This window comes from Oncorhynchus masou, chromosome 13 (assembly GCF_036934945.1).
Source record: "Oncorhynchus masou masou isolate Uvic2021 chromosome 13, UVic_Omas_1.1, whole genome shotgun sequence".
NCBI lineage: Eukaryota > Metazoa > Chordata > Actinopteri > Salmoniformes > Salmonidae > Oncorhynchus > Oncorhynchus masou.
Genome location: NC_088224.1, coordinates 75,355,144 through 75,380,638, shown reverse-complemented (window position 1 = coordinate 75,380,638; position 25,495 = coordinate 75,355,144). Strand labels below are relative to the sequence as shown.

The 25,495-nt window shown below is 44.6% G+C and overlaps 1 protein-coding gene across 10 annotated transcripts in view; it reads right to left on the bottom strand.

The window, feature by feature from the left end:
- The window catches only part of LOC135553069 (RNA-binding protein Musashi homolog 2-like), a 373,612-nt gene that overhangs the window by 336,984 nt on the left and 11,133 nt on the right, over positions 1-25,495 (bottom strand). For all 10 annotated transcript variants that reach the window (XR_010457548.1, XR_010457549.1, XM_064985151.1 and 7 more), the window contains exon 5: positions 21,095-21,136. Coding sequence is in view for 8 of the 10 variants with exons in the window: in XM_064985151.1 (XP_064841223.1) it covers positions 21,095-21,136 (42 nt within the window). In the remaining 2 variants the exon portion in view is untranslated. The remainder of the gene's footprint in view (positions 1-21,094; positions 21,137-25,495) is intronic.

Sequence of the window (25,495 nt, the reverse complement as noted above, 5' to 3'; positions counted from 1 at the left end):
GTAGGATACGTTCTGTAGTCTCGGTCTATATTCATCTTTTGTTCAGCCATTTACACTTGTTACTTCATTACATTATGCAACTATATACTTTGGTTTTGTTTGTTTGCTTTATTGCAAAATGAAATTCCTGCTGAAGGATTCCAGAAGGACTGACACCATACACCCAGTGATTCCCTGTAGTGTAGTTACACATACAGCAAACTATCTAAATACACGGCTCTGCCTCCTACACTGCTGAAGGATTCCAGAAGGACTGACACCATACACCCAGTGATTCCCTGTAGTGTAGTTACACATACAGCAAACTATCTAAATACACGGCTCTGCCTCCTACACTGCTGAAGGATTCCAGAAGGACTGACACCATACACCCAGTGATTCCCTGTAGTGTAGTTACACATACAGCAAACTATCTAAATACACGGCTCTGCCTCCTACACTGCTGAAGGATTCCAGAAGGACTGACACCATACACCCAGTGATTCCCTGTAGTGTAGTTACACATACAGCAAACTATCTAAATACACGGCTCTGCCTCCTACACTGCTGAAGGATTCCAGAAGGACTGACACCATACACCCAGTGATTCCCTGTAGTGTAGTTACACATACAGCAAACTATCTAAATACACGGCTTTGCCTCCTACACTGGGAAGTCAAAGCAACTAATAACTTGATATTGTAGAAATGGGAAGTTTTTGCCTTGTTGTACAATATCTAACAGCATTGCAGTGATGGTAAATGTTGTCAAGACACTTTGGTCCAGAGCATGCTGGGCTGTGTCGCTGTTTGAAGGCACATTGCCGCTTGTCCCCAAGGTCAGTGTGGTGAAGCACATGACAGGACTGACCCCTGCTGCGGCAGCTGTGGAAACATTACACTCCAGAGCTCCTCTCTCTCTGTGTGTCTCTGTCTCCCTCTGTGTGTGTATGTGTGTGTGTGTGTGTGTGTATATGTGTATCTCTCTCTCTCTCTGTCTCTCTCTCTCCCTCTCTGTTTGTGTGTGTGTGTCGCTCTCTCTCTCCCTCTCTCTCTGTATCTCTCTCTCTCTGTGTGTCTCTTTCTCTCTCTCCCTCTGTATCTCTCTCTCAAGTAAGTGTGTGTGTCTCACACTACAGCTCTGTATCTAAAGACATTACTCTCTATTATATGTGTGTGTACAGTGTGTGTCTGTGTGTCTGTGTGTGTGTGTGTTTGTGTGTGTCTGTATCTGTGTGTGTGTGTGTGTGTGTGTGTGTGTGTGTGTGTGTGTGTGTGTGTGTGTGTGTGTGTGTGTGTGTGTGTGTGTGTGTGTGTGTCTCACAGAGTGAGAGAGAGTGAGAAAGCGAGAGAGCAAGTAAGAGAGACCAGTACCCTAGGAGGGAGAAGTTGAGGAGGAGAGAGGTCACAGCTGTGGGGACTAGGGGAGATCGGGTCAATGATGGAGCATAGAGGGGATTCATGGTGAAATCTTCAGGTCCAAATCAATAACTGACACTGCATCCCCTACACTAAACTGTACAGTAACATGCCCTACATGGACACAGTCAATAGACACGTATGATGTGGTACAGAACTGAAAAGCCAATGCAAACAGACTTTTCACCCCCCCAGAGAAGAGAGGACAACTGGCTGTAGCCTGGCTCCAGAGAGACAGTTCCATAGCAACCCAGAACATAACCTGGGCTCACCGCGGGAGTTGACATTTACTCCTACGGGTGATCTGCTCTCAGGGTAAAGTCTATTGTGCCTGCCGTCATTTTCCACATGTGTGGCTTATGATTTTAATTGCTTTTTTTTGTCTTTGATGGAGAGAAGCGTTGGGTGGAGGAGTGGTTTGCAGTGTAAGTGCTCTCTCTCTCTCCCTCTCCGTCCCTCCCTCCCTCCCGCTCTCTGCCTGCTCTCAGCGAGGCTGATTATAGTGGTTTAGTCGGATCAACGCAAACAGGCTCCCAAGGCCTCACAGGCTTTCAAAAGGAAGGAAAAAAACAACAGGCCTAAGAAACACACAACTGTCAAATAAAGCTATTTGACTAAAACAATGGTGATTACAAGTGGTGAGTGATTGTATCAGCAAGCTGTGAGAACACCACTTCTGTGAGGAGGGTGGGCCTGTCTGTCTGCTGTTGACACCATCTCAGGCTGTCAATCAACAATAATATAGGCCAATCTGGTCCTTTCACCGACGGTGGCGTCTTGCCTTCTTAAAAGCCTCACAGCCGTTGGAAGTTATTGGTCTATTCATCTGAGAGGTAACTAATTATACTGAACCATGTGTGTTGTCCAGAGGACAGCCAAGGTGATTGAGTGGGTAACAGTGTGAAGACATGTATAGGATGGGTGGAGGGGAGAGACTGGGAAGAGGGCTAGAAATCTTATACATCAACATCTGGGAGAGGCCAGGAGGCCCTGTTCTGTGTGGTGAGATTATAGAGCAGAGCTTTGCTGCTCTGCCTTCCTCCTGAAGCACAGCATCATGTCCTGGACCTAAAGACCAGCAGCATCTGTAACACCCTCACTCTGTGTCAGAGCACCAGGAAGTACATAAAAGATAGATCAGAAAACAGGCCTTAGAAAATTACTATATTGTGCAATGTATATATGAATGTCCAACAGAAATGCGTCTTCTTTCTCCCAACCAATTGTTTGTAACAGGAATGATGGATAGTAGGAGACCAGACCATGTAGCTATTAGACAGGCGGACTCATGTGACAGCACAACATATAAACAAAGTCACAGAGGGCGCTTTAAAACAGAACGTAAGCTCCTCCTGATAGGCCGATTGGAGATAGAAAGCCTGCCACTCTTTCCCTCCAACTGTCTCCCTCACACCCTCTCTCTCTGTGCCAGTAATCCCTCAGTGCTCAATAAAAACGGCCTCTAAATTTAGCATCAGATTTATCATGTTGTAGGTAAAGCTGGGGCAAATGAGAGGGAGAGAGAGAGAGTTAGAGAGAGATACAGAGAGAGATACAGAGAGAGATACAGAGAGAGCGATAGATACAGAGAGAGAGATACAGAGAGAGAGAGAGAGATACAGAGAGAGATACAGAGAGAGAGAGAGAAAGAAATACAGAGAGAGAGAGATACAGAGAGAGAGATACAGAGAGAGATAAAAAGAGAGAGAGAGATACAGAGAGAGAGATGAAGAGAGAGAGATAGAGAGAGAGAGAGAGATACAGAGAGAGATACAGAGAGAGAGAGAAAGAAATACAGAGAGAGAGAGATACAGAGAGAGAGATACAGAGAGAGATAAAAAGAGAGAGAGAGATACAGAGAGAGAGATGAAGAGAGAGAGATAGAGAGAGAGAGAGAGATACAGAGAGAGATACAGAGAGAGAGAGAAAGAAATACAGAGTGATACAGAGAGAGAGATACAGTGAGAGTGATACAGAGAGAGAGATAGAGAGAGAGAGATGAAGAGAGAGAGATAAAGAGAGAGAGAGAGGTACAGAGAGAAAGAGATACAGAGAGAGATGGAGAGAGAGATAAAGAGAGAGATAGATACAGAGAGAAAGAGAGAGAGCTACAGAGAGAGAGCTACAGAGAGAGAGATACAGAGAGAGAGATACAGATAGAGAGAGAGAGAGATACAGAGACAGAGTTACAGAGACAAAGAGATACAGAGAGGAGAGATACAGAGAGAGAGAGATACAGAGAGAGAGAGAGAGAGAGAGAGAGATACAGAGAGAGAGATACAGAGAGAGATATACAGATAGAGAGAGATTAGATAGCCAGACAAAAAGAGTATATTTTGTGCTGCAGTGAAAGAGCAACAGAGAAAACAGGAGCAGAGCAGAGCAGCCTCCACAGTCATCCAGTGAGTGTTGTGGTGACGGTGCGGGTCCAATACAGCTCAGCACTGCAGCCGGCTGAAGGACAATCGGCAGGCAAGGACGCCGGCGCGGCGGGTCAGACAGCCCTCGTGATTTGGGCTGCTCTCTCTCTCTCTCTCTGTGTGGCATACACAAACAGGATTGATTAGTCATGCCTAACCTTCCACAATAGATCCAGTGCCTCAGACAGAGACAGACAGAGAGGAACAGGACGCAGTGGTGTTAAAGGAGTCGGACTTCCTCGTTACTGACAACTAACTGGCTCGTGTTTGATTACTAGCATGAAGAGCCATTAGCAATGTCTACAGTCACAGATGTAATAGCTGACTACAGGCAGACTTTAAGACCATGTCCAAATTTACATTGGAGAATACAAATTCTGTGGTGGTTCAAGCTTGCCTTGTCCCAGTGGCAAACACAGTAGCATACACAGTAGCATACACAGTAGCATACACAGTAGCATACAGAGTAGCATACAAAAATACAATGGCAACATATTTTAATAAGTGTATAAGTCAATGGCTCTGTTCAAAAATCCTAGTAGAAGATCGCACTAAAACTGTGGTCTGCTCACCTCTCTTTCAAACACACACGACCAGCGCTGTACGGCATAGCCTATGTCATATGACAGAACAGCACCAAATAGCAGGGAGCCGACTGGCATGCCGTCTCCTAGCTCCTACATGGCATCACCCTCCCCCTCCTACAACACGGCATCACTCTCCCCCCTCCTACAACAGGGCATCACCCTCTCCCCCCTCCTACAACACGGCATCACTCTCCCCCCTCCTACAACAGGGCATCACCCTCTCCCCCCTCCTACAACACGGCATCACTCTCCCCTCTCCTACAACACGGCATCACTCTCCCCCCTACAACACGGCATCACTCTCCCCCTCCTACAACACGGCATCACTCTCCCCCTCCTACAACACGGCATCACTCTCCCCCTCCTACAACACGGCATCACTATCCCCCTCCTACAACACGGTATCACCCTCTCCCCTCCTACAACACGGCATCACTCTCCCCCTCCTACAACACGGCATCACCCTCCCCCTCCTACAACACGGCATCACCCTCCCCCTTCCTACAACACGGCATCACTCTCCCACCTCCTACAACACGGCATCACCCTCTCCCCCTCCTAAAACACGGCATCACTCTCCCCCTCCTACAACACGGCATCACTCTCCCCCCTCCTACAACACGGCATCACTCTCCCCCTCCTACAACACGGCATCACTCTCCCCCTTCCTACAACACGGCATCACTCTCCCCCCTCCTACAACACGGCATCACTCTCCCCCTTCCTACAACACAGCATCACTCTCCCCCTCCTACAACACGGCATCACTCTCCCCCCTCCTACAACACGGCATCACCCTCTCCCCCCTCCTACAACACGGCATCACTCTCCCCCTTCCTACAACACGGCATCACTCTCCCCCTCCTACAACACGGCATCACCCTCTCCCTCCTACAACACGGCATCACCCTCCCCCTCCATCTCTCTCTGGCAGACATCACCGTGGGAGAGGAGAGGTTGCTCCAAACCCAGTTTGTCACTGTTTAATAACCTGTCTCACAGTCAGCAGGGGTTTGAAGTCTGTCTGACAGCACTGCACCGTGTGGACTCATGTTTGGAGTAAAGAATTGCACCAATTTTCCAACCATATATTGTGCGGAAACACCAATAAAGTGATGCTATACAGATGGGTTTGTGCCTGGGTGGGAGGAGTGGGTAAAAGGAGGGGTGGGAGGAGTGGGTAAAAGGAGGGGTGGGAGGAGTGGGTAAAAGGAGGGGTGAGAGGAGTGGGTAAAAGGAGGGATGGGAGGAGTGGGTAAAAGGAGGGATGGGAGGGGTAAAAGGAGGGGTGGGAGGAGTGGGTAAAAGGAGGGATGGGAGGAGGGGTAAAAGGAGGGATGGAGGAGTGGGTAAAAGGAGGGATGGGAGGAGTGGGTAAAAGGAGGGATGGTGGAGTGGGTAAAAGGAGGGATGGGAGGAGTGGGTAAAAGAGGGATGGGAGGAGTGGGTAAAAGGAGGGATGGGAGGAGTGGGTAAAAGGAGGGATGGGGAGGAGTGGGAGGGATGGGAGGAGTGGGTAAAAGGAGGGATGGGAGGAGTGGGTAAAAGGAGGGATGGGAGGAGTGGGTAAAAGGAGGGATGGGAGGAGTGGGTAAAAGGAGGGATGGGAGGAGTGGGTAAAAGGAGGAGGGATGGGAGGAGTGGGTAAAAGGAGGGATGGGAGGAGTGGGTAAAAGGAGGGATGGGAGGAGTGGGTAAAAGGAGGGGTGGGAGGAGTGGGTAAAGGGATGGGAGGAGTGGGTAAAAGGAGGGATGGGAGGAGTGGGTAAAAGGAGGGATGGGAGGAGTGGGTAAAAGGAGGGATGGGAGGAGTGGGTAAAAGGAGGGGGTAAAAGGAGGGATGGGAGGAGTGGGTAAAAGGAGGGGTGGGAGGAGTGGGTAAAAGGAGGGATGGGAGGAGTGGGTAAAAGGAGGGATGGGAGGAGGGGGGGAGTAAAAGGAGGGATGGGAGGAGTGGGTAAAAGGAGGGATAGGAGGAGTGGGTAAAAGGAGGGATGGGAGGAGTGGGTAAAAGGAGGGATGGGAGGAGTGGGTAAAAGGAGGGATGGGAGGAGTGGGTAAAAGGAGGGATGGGAGGAGTGGGTAAAAGGAGGGGTGGGAGGAGTGGGTAAAAGGAGGGATGGGAGGAGTGGGTAAAAGGAGGGATGGGGAGGGGTAAAAGTGGGTAAAAGGAGGGATGGGAGGAGTGGGTAAAAGGAGGGATGGGATGGGGGATGGGAGGAGTGGGTAAAAGGAGGGATGGGAGGAGTGGGTAAAAGGAGGGATGGGAGGAGTGGGTAAAAGGAGGGATGGGAGGAGTGGAGGGGTAAAAAAGGAGGGATGGAGGAGTGGGTAAAAGGAGGGATGGGGGAGGAGTGGGTAAAAGGAGGGATGGGAGGAGTGGGTAAAAGGAGGGATGGGAGGAGTGGGTAAAAGGAGGGATGGGAGGGGGTAAAAGGAGGGATGGGTAAAAGGAGGGATGGGAGGAGTGGGTAAAAGGAGGGATGGGAGGAGTGGGTAAAAGGAGGGATGGGAGGAGTGGGTAAAAGGAGGGATGGGAGGAGTGGGTAAAAGGAGGGATGGGAGGAGTGGGTAAAAGGAGGGATGGGAGGAGTGGGTAAAAGGAGGGATGGGAGGAGTGGGTAAAAGGAGGGATGGGAGGAGTGGGTAAAAGGAGGGATGGAGGAGTGGGTAAAAGGAGGGATGGGAGGAGTGGGTAAAAGGAGGGATGGGAGGAGTGGGTAAAAGGAGGGATGGGAGGAGGGGTAAAAGGAGGGATGGGAGGAGTGGGTAAAAGGAGGGATGGGAGGAGGGATGGGAGGAGTGGGTAAAAGGAGGATGGGAGGAGGGGTAAAAGGAGGGATGGAGGAGGGGTAAAAGGAGGGATGGAGGAGTGGGTAAAAGGAGGGATGGGAGGAGGAAAAGGAGGGATGGAGGAGTGGGTAAAAGGAGGGATGGGAGGAGTGGGTAAATGGAGGAGGGATGGGAGGGAGTGGGTAAAAGGATGGGATGGGAGGGGAGTGGGTAAAAGGAGGGATGGGAGGAGTGGGTAAAAGGAGGGATGGGAGGAGTGGGTAAAAGGAGGGATGGAGGAGTGGGTAAAAGGAGGGATGGGAGGAGTGGGTAAAAGGATGGGATGGGTAAAAGGAGGGATGGGGAGTGGGTAAAAGGAGGGATGGAGGAGTGGGTAAAAGGAGGGATGGGAGGAGTGGGTAAAAGGAGGGATGGGAGGAGTGGGTAAAAGGAGGGATGGGAGGAGTGGGTAAAAGGAGGGATGGGAGGAGTGGGTAAAAGGAGGGATGGGAGGAGTGGGTAAAAGGAGGGATGGAGGAGTGGGTAAAAGGAGGGATGGGAGGAGTGGGTAAAAGGAGGGATGGGAGGAGTGGGTAAAAGGAGGGATGGAGGAGTGGGTAAAAGGAGGGATGGGAGGAGTGGGTAAAAGGAGGGATGGGAGGAGTGGGTAAAAGGAGGGATGGGAGGAGTGAAGTTAGAACAATGGATTAGCGGGAGCAAATCAATGGTGACTGGTACATGACTATTAGTGCATACTAAACAGACAGAGCAAGAAATATCTGTCAAAACAATGCCTTCTGTCCTTTTCATTCTACTCCATGCTTTTACATCAGCCCCATGTGCAGCACTCCTGGGCCACAAGAGGACAATCAAACTAAGGCTTGTCATGAGATACATGTTTCCATGGCTCTGTTTGAAGCTGAAGGGGGGAGGCCAGGGGTAGAGTGAAAGGGAAGGAGTCCTTCCTGCCTGTTGCATGCAGAGACTAGAGAATGTCTAGCAGAGGTAGACTGCAGGACTTTGGAAACAGCCATGTTGACTGTTGAGAACCAGGGACTTTGTTTAACCCGGCATGGTTCTCTTTCTTCTGGCGTGCTCCTCATTAACGTCACTCAGGATCAGTTTGTGGAAGGCCAACCCCAGCAGCATCCAGTCCCGGATCCTGACCCGCTCCTGACCTGCTGCCTGCCTGTTCTGTTCCACACCAGAACACACCGACTGACTTCCCAACAAACCCCCTCCAGCCGCCAGGGCAGCAGCAGCACGGTAGGGATACTTACAGCATGCCTAGGCAGTGAGCTGAAAGCAGAGGGAGGCAGGGCTTGGCCAACTCTGTCCAGTGATGTAATTTCAGACCCAGAGTAAGAGACAGTAGTCTTGGACTGAAGGTTGAACCACTTGGTTTGAGAAAAACATATGGGCAATTCCACAGTAACAGATGCTAAGACTCAGGTTTTCACTTTGACATGTATGTCAAACAAAAGCCAATGACTGCAAGGTCGATTGCAAAGTTAAACAATCTACACTACATGACCAAAAGTATGTGGACACCTGGTCGTCGAACATCTCATTCCAAAATCATGGGCATAAAAAACAGCCCCAGACCATTATTCCTCCTCCACCAAACTTTACAGGGCCGAAATTTGACAAACGGACTTGTTGGAAAGGTGGCATCCTATGACGGTGCTACGTTGAAAGTCACTGAGCTCTTCAGTATGGCCCATTCTATGTATGCACAAGGACTACTTAACAATTTCCAGAGATCATTAATTATTTTGACAAAAACACATTTACTTGAACATTCTGTTATTAAACTTTGCATCTGCACTGTTCCAAGAAAATGTGTTTTCATAAAATCTTCAGTGGAAATTATTACATGTAGTCCTTATGCATAGAGTTGTATGGTTTGTTTAACTTTTAAATCACTGGTTTTGTTTGAAATATATTTTAGAATGAAAAAGCTGAGTCTCAGCATTACTCTGTTACCGTGGAATTACCCATATAGTACAGGGCCTAGTCAGAACTACTGACTGATGACACCATCTCAAAACAGGGAAAGAATTCTCTGCTACAGATGGTTTTCCTTGAACATTGAAGAGAGCAGCTTTCTCAGCCCAAAACAACTCCTTTTGTGATGTCATCAAAGGTATACTGCAGCCTCATTTCTTTGAATCAGCCAACCTTTCATCTCAGAGCATCAAACATCTATAGCTCTATGCAACGTATATGTCAAGACCCTCAAAGAATCAAAAGAGTAGTGTCAGGTTTAACCAAAGCCTTCTTGTCCAATTTTATTACTCCAACAGCGGAAAAGTGGAGCACCTGCTGCAAATATCAGAAAACTGAGATAAAAAAGGAGACACTGCTTTGCCAGGTCGTCAACAGAAGAAAAGGGCTGCTAGAAGTGCAGTGGGAGAGGGAGAGAGGCACACACAGAGAAATCAAGGGAGAGCAGACTGAATGGGACTAAGCAGTGGTTTGCTGGGTTCTAAATTGGTGTCAGAGTGATAGGCCACGCAGGAGAGTGAGAACTGGGCTCTTGGACCAGCGCCCCTCTCCTGGTAAGGGCCAAGCGTCCACTGTGGGGAGGAAGAGTTCACACATCCTCACCTTTGGACTTCATTAAAAACTCCCTCTCCACCCACCTCCTCACAGCCAGAGTTAACGGCTCAGCAACTTCTCAGAACACACCGCTCTCACACCAGAAGAAAAGGGGAACATTACATGTAAAAGTACAACTGTGAACTAAATTCCTACCTACCACCAACCCCCTCCACACACACACACACTTCCAGTAGTCACACAGGGGGTTGTTGTAGAGGCCTGGGTTGGATGTGGGATGCTGTGCAGCGAGAACAGCACCCACTGAGGTATTGTTTTGACAGTTCTCATGGCAGTAAATGCCAAAGCTTCGTGTTAGTGAGGGGAACTCAAGGAGCCCATTATGCTGTGCAGTGTGCACTCAACCTTTTGTATTTCTTCTCTCTCTCACCCAGAGAATGGTCTCTCACAAACCCACCATGTGCTGGGGTTGGAAAACCATTCATAGATTACTTTCTTTTCATAAATAACGGCCATTTATTGGCCAAATTGTGGTTGCTGAACATTTTGAGGAGGATATTCTCTCTGGTGATGTTTGGTCACAGGACCAAGGCATGATTATTATCGTCCTCCTACACAATTTGAACAGAGATTATAGAGACGTCTACAGGCTCTCAAAACCAATGGATGTCAGGCTCTGACAGTGGCAAAGAGAACTGGCATTTACAATCATGAATCATGACACTTCAGATCAGAACGTGTCTTCAGAACGTGTCTTCAGAACGTGTTTACACCCCTGGACTTTTCAAACTGTTGTTGTGTTTCAAAGTGGGATTCAAATCTATTGAATTGTCATTTTTTTGTCAAAGATCTCCACAAAATACTAATGGAAACTACAACACAAATATATGTTGATTAGATAAGTATTCAACCCCCCCTCAGAGTAAATCAATGTTAGAATTATCATTGGCAGCGATTACATCTGAGTATTTCTGGGTAAGCCCAAGAGCTTTGCAAACCTGGATTGTACAATATTTGGACATTATTCCTTTTAAATTCTTCAAGCTCTGTCAAGTTGGTTTTTGATCATTGCTAAGCCATTTAAGTATTGCCATAGATTTTCATACCGATTAAAGTTCAAATGTAACTAGGCCACTCAGAAACATTCAATGTCGTCTTGGAAAGTAACTCCAGTGTATATTTGGCCAAAGGCTATTGTCCTGCTGAAAGGTGGATTTGTCTCCCAGTGTCTGTTGGAAAGCAGACAGAACTAGGTTTTCCTCAAATACTTCTCATTTTAGTAACAACAACAAAACTCCCTAGTCCTTGCCAATGACAAGCATACCTATAACAAGATGCAGCCACCACCGTGGTTGAAAATATGAAGAGATGTACTCAGTGATGTGTTTGATTTGCCCCAACCACACAGTACATTCGGAAAGTATTCCGACAACTTGACTTTTTCCACATTCTGTTACGTTACAGCATTATTCTAAAATGGATTAAATTGTTTTGTTATCCTCAATTTACACACAATACCCCATAATGACAAAGCAAAAACAAGTTTAGACTTTTTAGCATATTTATTAAAAACAAGACTGAGATATCACATTTAGATAAGTATTCAGACCCTTTACTCAGTACTTTGTTGAAGCACGTTTGGCAGCGATTACAGCCTTGAGTCTTCTTGGGTATGACGCTACAAGCTTGGCACACCTGTATTTGGGGAGTTTCTCCCATTCTTCTCTGCAGATCCCCTCAAGCTCTGTCAGGTTGGATGGGGAGCAAGTACATTCAGAGACTTGTCTCGATGCCAACCCTTGGCTGTGTGCTTAGGGTTGTTGTCATGTTGGAAGATGAACCTTCATCCCAGTCTGAGGTCCTGAAACTGTTTTCATCAAGGATCTCTGTACTTTGCTCTGTCAATCTTTCCATCGATCTTGACTAGTCTCCCAGTCCCTTTCGCTGATGCTTCACCATGCTTCACCGTAGGGAGTGTGCCAGGTTCCCCCCAGACTTGACACTTGGCATTCGGGCCAAGAGTTATTTGGCCTGTCAACTGTGGGACTTTATAGTGGCTTGCGAAAGTATTCAGCCACTTTGGTATTTTTCCGATATTGTTGCCTTAAAACCTGGAATTAAAATAGATTTTTGGTGGGTTTGTATGATCTGATTTACACAACATGCCTAACACTTTGAAGATGCAAAAAAAGTTTTATTGTGAAATAAACAAGAAATAAGACAACAACAAAAAAACTTCAGCGTGCATAACTATTCACCCCCCAAAGTCAATACTTTGTAGAATCACATTTTCCAGCTATTATAGCTGCAAATCTCTTGGGGTATGTCTCTATAAGCTTGGCACATCTAGCCACTGGGATTTTTACCCATTCTTCAAGGCAAAACTGCTCCAGATCCTTCAAATTGGTTGGGATCTGCTGGTGTACAGCAACCTTTAAGTCATACCACAGATTCTCAGTTGGATTGAGGTCTGGGCTTTGACTTGGCCATTCCAAGACATTTAAATGTTTCCCCTTAAACCACTCAAGTGTTGCTTTAGCAGTAGCAGTATGGTCATTGTCCTGCTGGAAGGTGAACCTCCGTCCCAGTCTCAAATCTCTGGAAGACTGAGACAGGTTTCCCTCAAGAATTTCCCTGTATTTACCGCCATCTATCATTCCTTCAATTCGGACCAGTTTCCCAGTCCCTGCCGATGAAAAACATCTCAAGGTGATGAGAGGTGTTGGGTTTGCGCCAGACACTGCATTTTCCTTGATGGCCAAAAAGCTCAATTTTTGTCTCATCTGACCAGAGTACCTTAATTTCACATATTTGGGGAGTCTCACACATGACTTTTGGCAAACACCAAACATGTTTGCTTATTTCTTTAAGCAATGGCTTTGTTCTGGCCACTCATACGTAAAGCCCAGCTCTGTGGCGTGTACGGCTTAAAGTGGTCCTATGGAGAGATACGCCAATCTCCGCTGTGGAGCTTTGCAGCTCCTTCAGGGTTATCTTTGGTCTCTTTGTTGACTCTCTGATTAATGCCCTCCTTGCCTGGTCTGTGAGTTTGGTGGGCGGCCCTCTCTTGGCAGGTTTGTTGTGGTGCCATATTCATTCCATTTTTTAATAACGGATTTAAATGGTCTTCCGTGGGATGTTCATCAAAATTTCAGATTTGTTATATAACTAAACCCTAATCTGTACTTCTCCACAACTTTGTTCCTGACCGGTTTGGAGAGCTCCTTGGTCTTCATGGTGCCCCTTGCTGAGTGGTATTGCAGACTCTGGGGCCTTTCAGAACAAGTGTATATATACTGAGATCATGTGACACTTAAATAAAGTCCACCTGTGTGCAATCTAACTAATTATGTGACTTCTGAAGGTAATTGGTTGCACCAGATCTTCCTTAGGGGATTCAAAGCAAAGGGGGTGAATACATATGCACACACCACTTGGACTCCAATAAGTTGTAGAAACATAGCAAGGTTGATCCATGGTAACAGGATGCACCTGAGCTCAATTTTGAGTCTCATAGTAAAGGGACTGAATACTTACAGTACCAGTCAAAAGTTTGGACACACCTACTCATTCAAGGTTTTTCTTGAATTCTGCTGGAATTTCCAACAATCTTGAAATGCTGAGCATGTTTTGGCTGCTTTTCCTTCATTCTGTGGTCCAACTCATACCAAACCATCTCAATTGGGTTGAGGTCAGGTGATTGTGGAGGCCAGGTCATCTGATGTACCACTCCATCATTCTCCTTCTTGGTCAAATAGCCCTTACACAGCCTGTAGATGTATTTTGGGCCAATTTCCTGTTGAAAAACAAATTATACTCCCACTAAGCGCAAACCAGATGGGATGGCATATCGTTGCAGATTGCTGTGGTAGCCATGCTGGTTAAGTGCGCTTTGAATTCTAAATAAATGATCAACAGTGTCATGAGCAAAGCACCCCCACACCATCACACCTCCTCCTCCATGCTTCACAGTGGGAACGACACATGCAGAGATCATCCGTTCACATACTCTGCGTCACAAAGATAAGGTGGTTGGAACCAACAATCTCAAATTTGGATTCATCAGACCAAGACAGATTTTCACCGGTCTAATGTCCATTGCTCATGTTTCTTGACCCAAGCATGTCTCTTCTTCTTATTGGTGTCCTTTAGTGGTGGTTTCTTTGCAGTAATTCGACCATGAAGGCCTGATTCACGCAGTCTCCTCTGAACAGTTCATATGTCTGTTACTTGAACTTGTGAAGCATTTATTTGGGATTTCTGCAATTTCTGCAATTTCTGAGGCTGGTAACTAATGAACTTATCCTCTGCAGCAGAGGTAACTCTGGGTCTTCCTTTCCTGTGGTGGTCCTCATGAGTGCCAGTTTCATCATAGCGCTTGATGGTTTTACGACTGCACTTGAAGAAACTTCCAAAGTTCTTGAAATTATCCGGATTGACTGACCTTCATGTCTTAAAGTAATGTTGTTTCTGTTTGCTTATTTGAGCTGTTATTGTCATAATATGGACTTGGACTTTTTACCTTTTTATTTGATTTTATTTCACCTTTATTTAACCAGGTTGGCAAGTTGAGAACAAGTTCTTATTTACAATTGCGACCTGGCCAAGATAAAGCAAAGCAGTTTGACACATACAACGACACAGTGTTAAACATGGAGTAAAACAAACATACAGTCAATAATACAGTATAAACAAGTCTATATACGATGTGAGTAAATGAGGTGAGATAAGGGAGGTAAAGGCAAAAAAAGGCCATGGTGGCAAAGTAAATACAATATAGCAAGTAAATGGAATGGTAGATTTGCAAAGTAGAAAAAATAATGGGGTGCAAAGGAGCAAAATTAATTAATTAATTAAATACAGTAGGGAAAGAGGTAGTTGTTTGGGCTAAATTATAGGTGGGCTATGTACAGGTGCAGTAATCTGTGAGCTGCTCTGACAGTTGGTGCTTAAAGCTAGTGAGGGAGATAAGTGTTTCCAGTTTCAGAGATTTTTGTAGTTCGTTCCAGTCATTGGCAGCAGAGAACTGGAAGGAGAGGCGGCCAAAGAAAGAATTGGTTTTGGGGGTGACTTGAGAGATATACCTGCTGGAGTGTGTGCTACAGGTGGGAGATGCTATGGTGACCAGCGAGCTGAGATAAGGGGGGACTTTACCTAGGAGGGTCTTGTAGATGACATGGAGCCAGTGGGTTTGGCGACGAGTATGAAGCGAGGGCCAGCCAACGAGAGCGTACAGGTCGCAATGGTGGGTAGTATATGGGGCTTTGGTGACAAAACGGATTGCACTGTGATAGACTGCATCCAATTTGTTGAGTAGGGTATTGGAGGCTATTTTGTAAATGACATCGCCAAAGTCGAGGATTGGTAGGATGGTCCGTTTTACAAGGGTATGTTTGGCAGCATGAGTGAAGGATGCTTTGTTGCGAAATAGGAAGCCAATTCTAGATTTATCTTTGGATTGGAGATGTTTGATATGGGTCTGGAAGGAGAGTTTACAGTCTAACCAGACACCTAAGTATTTGTAGTTGTCCACGTAATAGGGCTATCTTCTGTATACCACCCCTACCTTGTCACAACACAACTGATAGTCTCAAATGCATTAAGAAATTCCACAAATTACCTTTTAACAAGGCACCACTGTTAATTGAAATGCATTCCAGGTGGTTCCCGCATGAGAGAATGCCAAGAGTGTGCAAAGCTGTTATCAAGGCAAACGGTGGCTACTTTGAAGAATCTCAAATATAAAATATATTTTGATTTGTTTAACACTTTTTGTGTTACTACATGATTCCATATGTGCTATTTCATAGTTTTGATGTCTTCACTATTATTATACAATGTAGAAAATAGTACAAATAAAGAAAATCCCTGAAATGAGTAGGTGTGTCCAATCTTTTGACTGGTACTGTATGTAAATAAGGTATTTCTGTAGTTTTATTTTATACATTTGCAAACATTTCTAAAAAACTGTTTTTGCTTTGTCATTATGAGGTACTGTGTGTAGATTCTTGAGGAAAACTAGGTAATACATTTTAGAATAAGGCTGTAACGTAAATGTGGAAAAAGTCAATGGTCTGAATACTTTCCAAATGCACTGTAATGCTTTGTTTTCAGGACCACAAGTAAACTCACTTTTTGCAGTTTTACTTTAGTGCCTTATTGCAAACAGGATGCATGTTTTGGAATATGTATATTCTGTACAGGCTTCCTTCTTTTAATTCTGTCATTTACGTTTTGTAAGTTAAGAACAAATGCTGGTTTAAAATGGCAGCCTACCCCGGCCAAACCCGAACGAGCTCAGCCAATTTGCCATCTCACTATGGAACTCCCAATCACGCCCGGATGTGACCCAGCCTGGATTCGAACCAGGGGGTGTAGTAACGCCTCTTGCACAGATGCAGTGCATTAGATCGCTGCACCACTCAGGAGCCCATTAATACAACACCCACCCGGTCTATTTGGAGAGGGGGGTGCTCTCTCTGCTGTTTCCTGAAGTCCACAATCATCTCCTTTGTTTTGTTGACATTGAGTGAGAGGTTGTTTTTCTGGCACCACACTCAGAGTGCCCTCACCTCCCCCCTATAGGCTGTCTCGTCATTGTTGGTGATCAAGCCTAGTACTGTTGTGTCGTCTGCAAACTTGATGATTGAGTTGGAGGGGTGCATGGCCCCACAGTCATGGGTGAACAGGGAGTACAGGAGGGGGCTGAGCATGCACCCTTGTGGGGACCCAGTGTTGAGGATCAGCATAGTGGAGGTGTTGTTTTCTACCTTCACCACCTGGAGGCAGCCCGTCAGAAAGTCCAGGACCCAATCGCAAAGGGTGTGGTTGAGACCCAGGGCCTCCAGCTTGATGATGAGCTTGGGGGGTACTATGACTATGGTGTTGAACCCTGAGCTGTAGTCAATGAACAGCATTCTTACATAGGTATTCCTCTTATCCAGATGGGACAGGGCAGTTGGCAGTGTGATGGCGATTGCATCGTCTGTGGACCTATTGGGGTGATAAGCCATTTGCAGTGGGTCTAGGATGCCAGTAAGGTGGAGGTGATATGATTCTTGACTAGTCCCTCAAAGTACTTCATGATGACATAAAACCAAAAGAGGAAGAGGAACTTTGGGCTACTTTGGTGAATTTACAAGGCATACAAAACAAGACATTGAGAGATTAAGATTACTGAGAAACATGCGCACCGCGATTCTTTCTGCCTGCCCCCTCCTCGCTCTCCCTCGCCTGGGGAATATCATTACGCTGATTCAGTTGCAAACGTTTCTTAAACTGAAGCAAACGGAACAAATGGCGGAGGGTCCTACCTGAATTTGTCCAACAGAAACTAATTTTAGTTGCATGTTGTTGTGCAAATGTTTGGAAAATGATTACACCCTTGCTCTCGCTCTTCGCTAATGATGCGAGTGTGTCTTCGGTCTGTTTCGTGTAGAATGCCCTCGGCTATTAATTGATGATAGGCCTTGCTTTACTGAAGTTGCGAGACATTGCAAGACAAGAAATCGCAAGATACAGCACTCCATTGAAAGATACCGTTTTTGATTACCGATAGATATGCCTAGTTTACGGTTCTGACTGACTGTCTGCCTGGTGACTGGCCTGCCTACACTGTTCCTCTCTCGCTAGCTCGCTATGAAATACGCACATTTTTGTGTTCACGGAATTACGGCAACTAATCAGTCTTTGTTCCAAACATACTGAATCTTAAGAGTTGATTGCTAGCGGAATCGAATCTTGTAACTCAGAAATGGGAGTTAACGCCACTACGTCATCGTTGTTAACAGCTGGCAAAAAAGAAGAGAGAGAGAAAGGCAAGCGACAGCAGCAAAGTCCTGTATGGCAATACTCTGAGAAGTTAGATGAGAAGGAAATTCAAACTGGAAGGTAGAATAGAGGTACAGTAATGGTAGTACAGATCTAATGCTGAACTAGGAGAAGGGGAAGCACCGTGAGACAGACAACGGCACAGTGAATTCACGTGAAATTTGATGAAAAGGCCATTTAAACGTTATGAAACAATTTCAATATGTCACATCCCTAATTATAGCCTAATGTAGATGTATCAGGGCCGCAGGGAAACGTGTGACGAGGCGGCATTTGCCACAGACTTTTAAATCAGGTATTTTGATTTAGTATATTAAAATATATTGACGCAAAACCGTTAAAAAGGGTAAAGTGCTATTTGATTTGTCAACTCGCGCACAACCTCTCTGTCCTTCACATCGAAGTGCTGCTGACTGGCTTTTTGCGTGTCTTGACCAATCAGATTCACGGAATCGTAGGTCACGCGGGCCGGTCACAACGTTCAAGCTGCGCTCTCCACTTTCCTCCAGTTTTTATTTAGCAAGAGTGATAACACACCACACTCCCGACAGACAAGCAATGTAGCAGACTAGACACCTAAACACAAACCATCTGACATGCTGAATTGCATGGAAACAATACTATTTTTCCGTCTGATCAACTGTAGGTTACTAACAACAGCTGCTGCATAGTCTACTATTTGATCCATCTCTCTGGCCATGGTAAACGAAGCGGGGACGTTATGTATTTATAGCCCATTTGTTTGTGAGATAATGTGAATGGTATCAAATGTGGGCTGACTCGGCTCCCTAGACTGTTTCATTCCAAAAGTTATCAACTGGATTTAATCAATAAATACAATAGCTGACAACCTGAGGAAATGTTTTAATAGCGGACAGTTGCATAGGGTGGGAGGACACGATGCAAACCTGCATAACTCAGCCCTGTGAGTTTTATTGTCCAATCATGATGCTTTCTCTGTGTTGGTGTATGAAACCCCCCTAGTCCTATTTTAAAATATAATTCATATGAGGTACAAGGTTGCTGCAGTTAGACAGGGTTTTCAACCTCCCCTTTTTCCCCCAGGAGATATTAAACCATGTGATCCTAAATAGAAAATATTAAACACTTTTATAACAGATCACGTCATACCGTATAAAGTTTAACCCGGTTAGGTTACCAGATCAAGAAACACTACGGGCCCCAGAATGTTTTGTTGGTCACACCATACAGATCTGTGGCGCCACCGCTGAGATGTATAGATGCTTGCCCCAGGAATAGAAAATAACAGCCATAAAACGAACAGTATAGACTCTGGAAAGACAAACTCCTGGTATGTCTGCATTTAATGTCTGTTTGGTAATAAACCAACAAACTCATCTTCTTTGACTTGTTCACCCCAGCTAAGTACAGTACTCAACATACGCCTGCTTGTTTCAGTTCTATTCAGCATACTCCAAAATATGGGGCAAGTCACAAATATAATGCCATAATGCCACATGATTGTATGTGATGGCGGTTGTATAATTGCATAAAGCTTATTATTGGGTGGTTCGCTTAACACAAAGAAAACACATAGCGGTTGTGTTCCGACTGCTGCTGAGAACTGCAGCCTGATTTAATGCCCGTTCATCTCGGAGCCCCAGGCCCTGAGCCAGCCTGCCTGCCTGCACTGCCTTGGACCAGAGTGGCTGGCCTGGCATGTGAGTGGTGAAGGGAGTGAGTTCATCATTTCTCCTCCAGTGATTGTCCACTCTGGGAAAGTTCTTCATTTCAATTAGCTGGACAAGTGTGCTGTGGACACCTGCCACCCTTGAAGCCATTCCTGTATTGAAGAGTTAGGAAACAACGTGCTCTCAGCCAGTTAGCCTACCAGCCAGCCAGAGGCTGTCCCTCCCTACCCAGCCTTAAATGCCTACGGTGGATGTTCCTCACGCTGTCACAAACTGTAGGTACACACAATGTGCACACACACACTGTAAACACTCAAAATTGGGACAGAGTGAGCATGCAGCCGACAGCATGTTCTGAGGTAAACGCTCACTCGGAAATGTAACATGGGCAATAAAAACCCTGAGCCAGAGTTACTGACAAACAGAGAACGAAACAAGTTTTGCTCTAAAGGACGACGATAACCTGAGGGCTTGGACATTGCTGTACATAAAACCTTTCTTTCATAAATTGTACATGCGCCAAAACCCCATGCAATGCTGATTTAACTGCACTTTAATCCTATAGCCTCTACGTTCTTTGACAGCCACATTCTCACTCCACTCAGGGTTAAAAATAAGCCTGCCCTTAAGGGTCCGAAGACAAGTCAAGGTGTGATTTCCCCTTCAAATTCCTTCACAGTGTCATTGCTCTTTTGAAACAAACACCTTATAGCCTACATAGGTCTGCATCTTTCTATATTGTTAAAAATGTCCTTGGGTCAAATTCATGTTTATTCAAAAAATGATTGCATAATTGATATCAAAGGTGCTTTTTTGCATAAAACAGCCCACAGAGCAGAAAATATCAAAGCACTGTACAAATCTGTCAAATACTGTAACATATGCTTGAATATCAACACAGTCTACACTGGAACGAAGTACTGTACACTCAGACTAGACTCCTGTCAGTATTATCACTATTACTGTACACCATTTTTTAGATATATTTTGTAAAACCTTTATTTAACTACGCAAGTCAGTTAAGAACAAATTCTTATTTAATTGGACTTCACATGAATAGGCGCATAAAAAAATGTCATAAAATAAAACATTTTATCTATCTCATACACTGGATAGGTAGAGTGAAATGTGTTGTTTTACTGTGCAGCCATAGTAGTACAGTACCCCTGGAGAAAAGTAGGGTTAAGTGTCTTGCTCAAGGGCACAGACAGATGTTTCACCCTGTCGGCTCAGGTATTTGAACCAGCAACGTTTCGGATACTAGCCCAACGCTCTAACCGCTAGGCTACCTGCTGCCGAAAACAAGGGGGGAGAGAGACTGTATCAAGAAACGAGCACATCCCCTAAGCTGTTCTCAATTACATGCATGTGGCCATACCCAGCCTTAAGATAACATGTGCCTCGGCTTGGAAAGCTTTACCTCTGTCTTTCCTGTTTGAAACCTGATCAAAGTAACAGAGTAGCAATGCCTCTCTTTGTGTTAATAAATCTACCTCAACGTCTTCAGGGAAAAACATTGTGTGAACAACTACAATGTGATACTCTCTCATTCAATCAAATGCAGCGAAGTCTTTAGAGCAGTCACCCAGGGAAACTCTACCTCACTACAGTTTCTAGACAACATGTTGATGTAAAAAAGTACGGTGGTGGTGCAGCTACAGGAGAAATCAGACAGCCAGTCATCTACCTGTAGCAAGCTCCAGACCAGCCTGACAGTGACACCTGCATACCAAAACTAATCTGCAGGCCGACATGCCGTTTCATGACCAGACCCTCTCTGCAGGTCAGCAATGTACCCAGTGTTACAGAAACCAACCAACAAACTAAAAGTCCTCTCCACGAGAGGTTAAAACATGTTCAGCATGTTGTCTTACCTTGGGCTGAGCACGTCTAGGGAAGGCAACTTTTGGATCGATCTGGTAAATATTAAAAAAAGGACAAGAGAAAGAGGAAAAAGGGAGATTAGATAGATATCAATCATTATCAAAGTTGTCAATCACTTAAACACAACTAATCACAGGGATTTGCATGTGTGGGTGGGTTTAAAGCATTCCTCATGGATCACAAGACTATCCCACAGACCGGCATGCACGACTTGGACAACGTTAGGATTACCGTCGCAACTGACATTATAGACACGAGGGGTTTTCAAAATCAGGCTTTGATTCCCCAAGTCCCCTTCAGGACTTCTGTTTTCCATCCTTCCCCTCTGTCCCTGGTCTGAATAAGTCCTTGATCACCAGGTGAATGGACTCCTTTAGCCAATCAATGACATTAAATCTACCAATGAACTACCAGGGAGAGAAAGACACAGCTGCACTGGGAACCTTTGGGCTCAAGCCTCCTACACTAGTAAACAATTATCAGTGTGGGATTTCACATCTTCCCCACACAGATGAATCAGAAGTCATATTAAAGCTGATTTAATCAAATGCACAATTTGATTTCCTTTTGCATCGTCAAATTGTCCTGGTCCGTCATTCACATAATCCTGTATTACTCCGTAGAAGCATAGCTGACTAATAAATCAATAGCCCTTCACACATCATGGTTAGTCAAGGTATATTGACCAAGAAAATGCATAACTAGCATTAATTCCCAGGTTAATATTTAAGCGCTATGTGAAAAATGTAAAGAAAAAAGCACCATACCACATATTTTTGATTAAAAGCGCATTTAGACTGCATAATCATATAATTGTAGAATAATTAAAAATCAAAAGTCCATTCAAAATATATTACATTTGAGTTTTCTTTAATATACTTTGTGATTTTGGCAATGCCCTTTATCTACTTCTCCACAGTCAGATGAATTCATGGATACCATGTTTATGTCTCTGTGTGTAGTTTGAAGGAACTAGTGCCAGCAAAATTGCTAACTAGAATAAGTGCAATGACTGGAAGTCTACAGGTACAGTTGAAGTCAGACGTTTACATACACCTAAACCAAATATATTTTTATATTTATTCAGTTTTTCACAATTCCTGACATTTAATCCTAGTAATAATTACCTGTCTTGGGTCAGTTAGGATCACCACTTTATTTTAAGAATGTGAAATGTCAGAATAATAGTACAGGGAATGATTTATTTCAGCTTTTATTTATTTCATCACATTCCCAGTGGGTCAGAAGTTTACATACACTCCATTAGTATTTGGAAGCATTGCCTTTAAATTGTTTAACTTCGGTCAAACGCTTTGGGTATCCTTCCACAAGCTTCCCACAATAAGTTGGGTGAATTTTGGCCCATTCTTCCTGACAGAGCTGGTGTAAACGAGTCAGATTTGTCGACCTCCTTGCTCGCACACTCTTTTTCAGTTCTGCCGACAAATTTTCTATAGGATTGAGGTCAGGGCTTTGTGATGGCCACTCCAATACCTTGACTTTGTCATTAAGCCATTTTGCCACAACTTTGGACGTATGCTTGGGTTCAGTGTCCATTTGGAAGACCCATTTGCGACCAAGCTTTAACTTCCTGATGCCTTGAGATGTTGCGTCAATATATGACGCCATCTATTTTGTGAAGTGTACAAGTCCCTCCTGAAGCAAAAGCACTCTCACAACATGATGCTGCCACCCCCATTCTTCATGGTTGGGATGGTGTTCTTCGGGTTGCAGCCTCCCCCTTTTTCCTCCAAACATAACGGTGGTCATTATGGCCAAACAGTTCTATTTTTGTTTGATCAGACCAGAGGACATTTCTCCCAAAAAGTACGAACTTTGTCCCCATGTGCAGTTGCAAACCGTAGTCTGGTTTTTATATGGCAGTTTGGGAGCAGTGGCTTCTTCCTTGCTGAGCGGCCATTCAGGTTATGTCAATATAGGACTTGTTTTACTGTGGATATAGATACTTTTGTACCTGTTTCCTCCAGTATCTTCACAAGGTACTTTTCTGTTGTTCTGGGATTGATTTACACTTTTCGCACCAAACTACGTTCATCTCTAGGAGACAGAACGCATCTCCTTCCTGAGTGGTATGATGGCTGCATGGTCCCATGGTGTTTATACTTGCATACTATTGTTTGTACAGATGAACGTGGTACCATCAGGCGTTTGGAAATTGCTCCCAAGGATGAACCAGACTTGTGGAGGACTACCATTTCTTTTACTGAGGTCTTGGCTAATTTCTTTTGATTTTCCCATGATGTCAAGCAAAGAGGCACTGATTTTGAAGGTATGCCTTCAAATGCATCCACAGGTACACCTCCAATTGACTCAAATTATGTCAATTAGCCTATCAGAAGCTTCTAAAGCCATGACATAATTTTCTGGAATTTTCCAAGCTGTTTAAAGGCACAGTCAACTTAGTGTTTGTAACCTTCTGATCCACTGGAATTGTGATACAGTGAATTATAAGTGAAATAATCTGTCTGTAAACAATTGTTGGAAATATTACTTGTGTCATACACATAGTTGATGTCCTAACCGACTTCCCACAACTTTGGAAGTATGCTTCCCAAAACTAGTTTGTTAACAAGACATTTGTGGAGTGGTTGAAAAATTAGTTTTAATGGCTCCAACATACAGTTGAAGTTGGAAGTTTACATACACTTAGGTTGGAGTCATTAAAACACGTTTTTCAACCACTCCACAAACTTCTTGTTAACAAACTAGTTTTGGCAAGCTTACTTCCAAAGTTGTGGCAAAATGGCTTTACTTGTTGAGTGTAGGGGGGAGTTTTTTGATGTTTGGATGAAAAACATATCCAAATTAAACTGCCCTTTTCTCAGGCCCAGAATCTAGAATATGCATATAATTGTCAGATTAGGATAGAAAACACTCTAAAATTTCCAAAACTGTCAAAATTTTGTCTGTGAGTATAACAGAACTGATATTGCAGGCGAAAACCTGAGGAAAATCCAACTAGGAAGTGCTGTTTCTCCTGAAACCTCTCTGTTCCAATGCATGCCGTCCCTCCATTTAAAGGGATATCAACCAGATTCCTTTCCCTATGGCTTCCACATGGTCTGAACAGCCTTTAGGCATAGTTTCAGTCTTTTATTCTGAAAAATGAGTGCCAGCAGCCTATTATCATTTATATATTGTAAAAACAACCTGAGGATTGATTATAAAATACATTTGACATGTTTCTACGAACTTTACGGATACTATTTGGAATTTTTGTCTGCCCCGTCGTGACTTCTCGAGCCTGTGGATTTCTGAACATAACTCGCCAACCAAATTGAAGTATTTTGGATATAAAAATAATCTCTATGGAACAAAAGGAACATTTATTGTGTAACTGTGAGTCTCGTGAGTGCAAATATACAAAGATCATCAAAGGTAAGCGATTCATTTTATTGCTTTTCTGACTTTCGTGACCAATGTACAAGGCTGCTAGCTGTTTGTAATGTTTTGTCTGCTAAGAGAGATGTCCTTGCATAAACGCTTGGTATGCTTTCGCCGAAAAGCTTTTTTGAAATCTGACACGCCAGGTGGATTAACAACAAGCTGCGCTGTGTTTTGCTATATTGCACTTGTGATTTCATGAAAATTACATATTTTTAGTCATTTAATTTGAATTTGGCGCTCTGCGATTCAGCGGATGTTGACGAAAATGATCCCGCTAAGGGGATGTGTGCGTCAAGAAGTTAACCTCTTGATGCTCTGGGGGCGCTATTTCATTTTTGGATGAAAAACGTTCCCGTTTTAAACAAGATATTTTGTCACAAAAAGATGCTCGACTATGCATATAATTGATAGCTTTCGAAAGAAAACACTCTGACGTGTCCAGAACTACCAAGATATTTTCTGTGCGTGCCCTAGAACGTGAGCTTCAGGCAAAACCAAGATGAGACGGCATCCAGGAAATGAGCAGGATTTTTGAGGCTCTGTTTTCCATTGTCTCTTTATATGGCTGTGAATGTGAGAGGAGTAAGTCTGCCCTTTCTGTCGTTTCCCCAAGGTGTCTGCAGCATTGTGACGTATTTGTAGGCAGATCATTGGAAGATTGACCATAAGAGACCACATTTACCACGTGTCCGCCCGGTGTCCTGCGCCGAAATTGGTGCGCAAAAGACAGCTGCAAGCATTTTTCCATGGGATTCAGAGAGGAAAGCAAGCTTCCACGAACGATATATCAGTGAAGAGATATGTGAAAAAACACCTTGAGGATTGATTCCAAACAGCGTTTGCCATGTTTCGGTCGATATTATGGAGTTAATTCTGAAAAAGTTTGACGTTGTAGGTGACTGAATTTTCGGTTCGTTTCGGTAGCCAGATGCAATGTACAAAACGGAACGATTTCTTCTACACACAGACGCTTTCAGGAAAAA